The sequence below is a fragment of the Bombus huntii genome, chromosome 11, assembly GCF_024542735.1.
Source record: "Bombus huntii isolate Logan2020A chromosome 11, iyBomHunt1.1, whole genome shotgun sequence".
NCBI classification, from domain to species: Eukaryota; Metazoa; Arthropoda; class Insecta; order Hymenoptera; family Apidae; genus Bombus; species Bombus huntii.
The window spans coordinates 1,951,062-1,957,825 of NC_066248.1; the positions used below are offsets into that span (position 1 = coordinate 1,951,062).

Consider the following 6,764-nt stretch of genomic DNA (forward strand, 5'->3'; position numbering starts at 1 on the left):
GTATACATCTGGTGGTAGTTATAAAATCGTAGATAGATCATCAAATGTTAAAGAAATTATAGTTATTTCGAAGAAGACGAGTATTGCACACGTATAAAAATCGCAAATGGTATATATAATGATAACCAATTCATTTACGAGTCTTATTATATATACTGAAAGAGAAATTGATTTAAAAAGTAATGACACTGCGTTTGCTAAGTTTATTAAACGATATTGTTAGTATTATTGCACGTGAATTCCGTTATAAATGAATATATCAAGAAGTATGCGATTAACAGCTAACAATATCGTTCATTTCTAAGGATTGACTTTGAGGTCTTTATGTTTATCCTATGAATAGTTATTCCTTTTATACTAGGAAGGATACTACGTCTGAAACAAACGAAGCATTGCAATATGAAAACCTGTCTGTTTTCAATGTTAAACGAGTGATCATTCTTTTCATTCTATGATCGTTCAATTGTAAGTGTCCTAAAACGATTAAATATAGTAAAGATCGATATCAAAATTCGATCGTACTAAAATTATCATCGCTCACAATTACAGTTGCGTTCTTACTGTTCCAGACAGAAACTATCCCATGCGTTATGATAAACGTTGCCCTATGTATTCCCCTTTTGTAATACACGCGATATATATTACTACGCTTAGATGAACATTTAGTATTGATATCCTCCGTTAGCCGCTGCGTCGCCACCACTTCCGGATGGATATCCTCCATTGTTTCCACCGTTGCCACCGTTGCCACCGTTATTTCCATTTCTGTAACCGCCATTGTCACCACCTGGTCTTCCCGACGGATACCCTGCTAAGAATTCAAATATTACATATATTTACGATTAAAAATCGGATGAAATTAAATTCAAACGTAGTTTCTGCGAAGAACTTATGCAGATGTATGTATGTTTCATTCACCATCGGTGAAGTCAGGCCCATCACCTCGCCTGCCTGATAGATAAACATTATTACCTCCGGCTCCATCTCCGTTAGGTCCGCCACTTGGGTATCCATTATCTCCACCATTGCCTCCTGGTCCACCAGAACCATATCCTTGGCCATTCGCTTCACCTTCGTATCTAATTTGAGGTTTAAATCCATCTTGATCAGCTTCGTACTCAACGATTTGTTTTCTGCCATCAGGAAGCAGAACATTGAACTCTCCCTGTGCGCGATCCCCGTCTCTGCTTTCCGTATGGCCATAATCAGCTCCGGACTGCTCGTCCTTGACTTCATAAGAGAATTCGTACTTTGCTGGTTCCTAAATTAGCATCGAGATATATAATAAAGATAGTTATAGGTCATAAACTATGAAAGAGTTGAGAATTCGTATTGACTCCTAGTAGGCAATAAAAATTAGATGAAATACTTGACGGTGAGAGAAATTAATTATCGTTATATCGTTTACTATGAATTAAATGTATTAGTTTCAATAATATATATTTGATTCTAAAATTTATCGGTGCTGCTGTTTTCTATACCGGCAATTAACTCGGATAATTTCATTTATTGGTCACAGCGAACAATAAAAAATATATTGTAACGATCAGAAATAATTGGTCATGATAGGTAATTATCACCAAGCATACTTACGTTATTTTCATCTTCCCCGTAACCTCCGTTACCGCCACCATTTCCACCTGGTCCAGAAGGATAACCACCGTTGCCGCCGCCATTACCACCGGGACCTCCAGAAGGATAGCCATCATTGCCACCAGGACCTCCAGAAGGATATCCACCATTGCCACCCCCGTTACTACCCGGTCCTCCTGATGGATATCCACCATTGCCACCGTTATATCCTCCATTTCCGCCGCCGTTATTTCCATTTCTACCTGGTGGTCCATAAAGACCCGATGGTCTTCCTCCATTTCTCTCAGGCGTTCCGTAACTACTCGATGGCCGTCCTCCATTGCCACCGTTTCCACCGTTCCCGCCGTTTCCACCGTTTCTTCCAGGAGGTCCATAGAGACCCGATGGAGATCCACCTCCATTGCCACCACCGAAACCATTTCCGTTTTCTGGAGGACCGTAGCTGTTCGATGGAGCACCGCCGAATCCGTTCTTGCCAGCTCCGTTGCTTCCACCACCGAAACCATTTCCTCCGCCAGGTGCTCCGTAACTACTGGACGGTCTTCCGGCTCCTGAACCTCCGTTTCCACCGAGTCCATTGGACGGTGCACCATAAGAACTAGAAGGCTGACCACTACCGAAACCATTTCCCCCACCAGGTGCTCCGTAGCTGCTGGATGGTCTTCCGGCACCTGAACCTCCGTTTCCACCGAGTCCATTGGACGGTGCACCGTAAGAGCTGGAAGGTTGACCACCGCCGAAACCATTTCCTCCACCAGGTGCTCCGTAACTGCTGGATGGTCTTCCGGCACCTGAACCTCCGTTTCCACCGAGTCCATTGGATGGTGCTCCGTAAGAGCTAGAAGGTTGACCACCGCCGAAACCATTTCCTCTGCCATTGCCATTCCTTCCACCGTTCGAGCCAGGTACTCCGTAACTATTTGATAAACCATTACGACCGCTGTCGCCTCCTCCGATGCCGTTCTGCCCGTCGAAACCAGGCGGGCCGTAAGTGTTGGACGGTCCTCCGCCACCTCCTCCGTTGCCACCGCCGTTTGGTGGCAAATATGAGTTCACCGGCGGCTCAGAGCGCACCAGGGTAAGGGCTATGACGAATACTGCTAATCCAATCTGTATGCATAAGGTTTTAACATTTGTATATGTCGTTCAAGTAGAGATAGTTGTTGCATCTAGTCTGACACGGTGATAGGAATTAGAGAATTAAGTTGGTAATCAAATATGAATTTTTAAAAACAGGAGTTTGGGTACATCTTTTTATCTTATCGTGTTTCTTAGATTGCCACTTTAAGTATCGGATTTTTAGTATTTCTGGAATCGCAGCTCTACTAAACTCTACCGAACGATCTATAAAAGATGTATCGGAAACATCATTGAATTCTTTCTGTCGATTAATACGATGATTCGCGAGCAAAATTTTCCTATCGTCTCTGGAATACTGCCACACAAATAGTAACTCCGAAGAATAGAATTTTCTCGCGTTAAGCAACTTGGTCGCAGAATAGCTCGGGACATTTTGACATACGAAACAATCCTTGCCGCGCGCGTCTTCCTGCTCGATGCTTATCAGTTGCAACAGATATAATTTTCTTGCTCTTTCTGGATTCAAGTTTTCTCACCTTAGACATGTTGAAGTCGGTGGGCCTTTCCTCTGGGCGGAACAATAAACTTGGCCACCGTTTTTCCCTCGTTTATCCTTGAGAAGGCGAGTCTCTGGATCACGCGAACTGCTTCACCAGATAGGCTTTCGTCTTCCGTCGGTTTTACCTTTTGGCTATGCTACACCTTCCACCGTTGGATGGTGTCGAGGGAATGACAAACTTTGGTTCTAATCCGCTTTATATATCCCGGGATTCATCCGTGTTTCTAGATCACGGTTTGGTGCAAGCGCTGTAGGATTTACAGCGAGGCACCGGTGTAACTGTGTCACGGTGGTGTTGAATCAGTCGGTGACGGTAGTGATGGTGAGTGAAGAAGAGTGGGACCGTAGCAACCACCTAGAGTACGGATTCGTTCCATATTTCACGGGTTACGAATCCTATATTGTAACGCAATGCGGCGCATCATTAACTCGGAGCATCGGTCTTCTCGTGCTCTCGCCTCTCTGTCGGGTGGCTAGAGCGGCAGAAACGAAGAAGGATGCAGGACTTGGTAAGGATACGGACCTTCTAAGGATGGCAACTTCGACCGCTCGTCTTCGTTAACCAAGGCTTGATTAATACTGCTCTCGTCTCATCGCATCGGAAACTTTCACGAAATTGTTCGATGTCTGATGCGATTCTTCCATCGAAGAACAAGTCAGGCGAATGAGACATTAGGCAATGTTAAGCGAATGTACTAATTACGGAGCTAACTATCTAATTAGAAGTCAGAACGTTGTTTAACGCGCTACGAAACGATGATTAATAGAACGCTTCTGGTCGCTGATTAATTAGCCGGCAAATTCGAATCTTTTTCGAGCGTCGATGCGCGAATCAGGGTCCCGAGCTTGGGGTGCAACTCTGCGACACGTGATTTGCGCTTCGATTAAACAGGATAGAGCGCTCGAGCAACATACGCATTTGCAACATATCAGGTATATATAGTGTACGGTAATATTATACCCAGACTAATGATATACTTAGTGTATTTTAATATACCTGCTATTATGATAATATTGTAAAATATTAATCGCAAAAAGCGGTAATTTAAAAAATATTCGAATATAGTGATTCTGGCTGTCGTGAAATTGGTATTATTACTAATGTAAACTCTGGCGTAATTTCTCAACACATAAAGCGGTTCTGTAACTTAACTAACTTACTTAACTCTTTTTTTGCTCCGAGAGTAAGATGAGAATTTAATTGATTACGAAATACGATGGGTCGAATATTTCAGGAACGTTTATGTTAAACGTCTCTTGCTCTGAATGTACTACCCGTGGTCATTCGTTTAATTTCGCAAGCAATAAGTAGCCTTCGATACCGAATGTCATGGGTTTGATGCAGACCAATTTTTATATGGTGTAATATACTTTCCTCGTACTTTCGATTTCGCAATCCTTTAATACGCGTTGCCATAACGTGGTCCATTAACGCCCGCGTACGCTTCACCGTTACTCTTTTTTTACCGCACTGTGCTGATGAGCGGATAGTTAACGGAAGATCAGGCTTATTGCAAAGATGAAATTAATCGTGACGAACGTAACAACAGAAGAACAATCTTAACAATTGACGAGTATGGTTGGCTAAAAGTTTAATCGCACATCGTTTAGAGATTCGTTCTTCAAATTTCACTTGAGATCATTGTTGGATGCTAAATTACATTCTTTTTCGATAAAATTAATTTTGGTCCTAACTTTGATGTATCGGTCACAACGTAAAGTTAATACACGGTTACATCGATGTTCTACAAGCTTTTTCTTCGTGATGAACAGGTTTGTCGAGACCTTTACTATCTGACATTTTTCACGAAGGAATAGATTCGGGTTAGGTTTTTTACGTTGGACGAAAAAAAAAAAAGAAACGTGTACCATCTATGTGCACGAGACGATACCGAAAGATTCTATAAAAAGTTAGATCGCGTAATTCATGTAGGGAGGACTTGAAAAGGAGAGATGGCAATTAAACCTATTATGTCTGATGCAGTTAAGGCAACAACATGCTTTCTGCCAGCGAGACTTTCTCATACGTTTTTACGAAGCGCACGTCATTGAAACACGAAGGGTTTAAGAACATCGCTGCTTAAGATGCACATACGTGAATCCCGATCGACTGGAATTCATGCATCTTAACTATATCCTTTAGCATGTTGTTATGGACACACGGATGGAAGGGACGAAGATAATAAATTGATAGCGATCAAATTATACAAATCGCTTTTCATCGTTGCATAAACGTGAGCCCATTCAAACGGTATACTTACAAATTTATCATTTCCTCGGTGTAAATTTTATCTTACATTTAACAGAAACGAAATTTCGAGAAATCAAAGACGGAAGTTCGTATCTCATACAGACTAATTAAATACGTTTATCAAATATATCGATCTTTAAATATCAACGAACGTCGTGTTAATCGTCAGAAACAGTTTAACGATTCGCTGTTGCGGTTCGGTCAATTCGATCAGGACGCATTAATACCGGCAGGTAATTAAACGCGACTGCTTCAATTATCCCGAAAAATGTCGCGTTGGTACATTAGTAGGGCACGCAGACACACGGATTCAACTGTCCAACGTGTACACACGCTCGTATCCTGGATGCAGAAAGTTTGTGCAATCAGTGAACTCGTGCTGAATACAGGTGGTGGTAACGTGGGATGTTGGTTAAGATAGGGATACATTATGCAAGATTGCGTCACAGGTTTATTGTATCAGCACCTCATCGTATACGAGTGAGATAGCGCGGCGGGTACCTAGGATTTTTACGATCGGAGATTTATGGTGTTCGCGAATCCTGAAATTCGTCTTAATCGGTCTAGAACAGTTTCGATTGTATCGCGCCGTGTCCGTTTTATTATACATCGGCCACGGTTTCGCCGCGGCGGCACGTTGCGAGACTCGAGGAATCTTCTTCGTGCATAAATCGCATCGCGCAACGCGGTGCCACGGACTGCTCAGATTTAATAAATGATCAGAGGCGAACTGTTCTATGCTTGATAAAGCGGACGCTACGCTGGCATTGATGTATCGCTCGAAATTTCCTTCTAGTTCGATAGGCAGGCTAAGTGGACTATGGAGGCGTCTATCTTCGCAGCGAGGTGGATCAATTTTTGAAGAGGATAGGAGAATATCGCAAACACTTTGAGGAACAGCTCGGTATTCAATCGCCATCGAGTTAATTGTTACCGAGCCAATTCGACGGACATATTCGTCTTCCGTGTACAATGTCATAGATTGTATCTTACTAACGTCAAAGGATAACTTGTTCTATCTTTATTAAGGAGGTAAAAAATATTCGTATTGGCATGCATCGTTTCTCCTTCTAATTTTATGTTAAACATCTTCTTGGAACGGTACGTATGTTCTCTGTTTGTTAAAACGAGCAAAGAATTAAAATATAAAAATTCCAGGATGGTAGCAGACTTAATATTATGGACACGTTGCACGTGGTAAAGAAAGAGAAAGAAGAAGATTAATGCTTATCGTGATCGAAGAAAAAAAAGGATAAACGAGCAAGGATAAATGAAGTCACG

General features: G+C 42.2%; 1 protein-coding gene across 1 annotated transcript; it reads right to left on the reverse strand.

The window, feature by feature from the left end:
- Positions 1 to 547: 547 nt before the first annotated feature.
- LOC126871299 (pro-resilin-like) lies at positions 548 to 3,218 on the reverse strand. Its single transcript, XM_050629935.1, has 4 exons — positions 3,210 to 3,218; positions 1,594 to 2,730; positions 973 to 1,261; positions 548 to 811 (listed from the first exon to the last, which is right to left on the reverse strand). The coding sequence occupies exons 1-4, from the start codon at positions 3,216 to 3,218 to the stop codon at positions 663 to 665; spliced, it is 1,584 nt and encodes a 527-aa protein (XP_050485892.1). The 3' UTR covers positions 548 to 662.
- Between the last annotated feature and the right edge of the window lie 3,546 nt (positions 3,219 to 6,764).

Bases quoted from the DNA above. Each gene is read 5' to 3' on its own strand.
- LOC126871299 (XM_050629935.1), bottom strand. The intron at 1,262-1,593 runs GTAAGTATGCTT...ATGCTAATTTAG, and splicing joins ACGGGGAAGATGAAAATAAC to GAACCAGCAAAGTACGAATT. The intron at 812-972 runs GTAATAATGTTT...TTGAATTCTTAG, and splicing joins TAACGGAGATGGAGCCGGAG to CAGGGTATCCGTCGGGAAGA.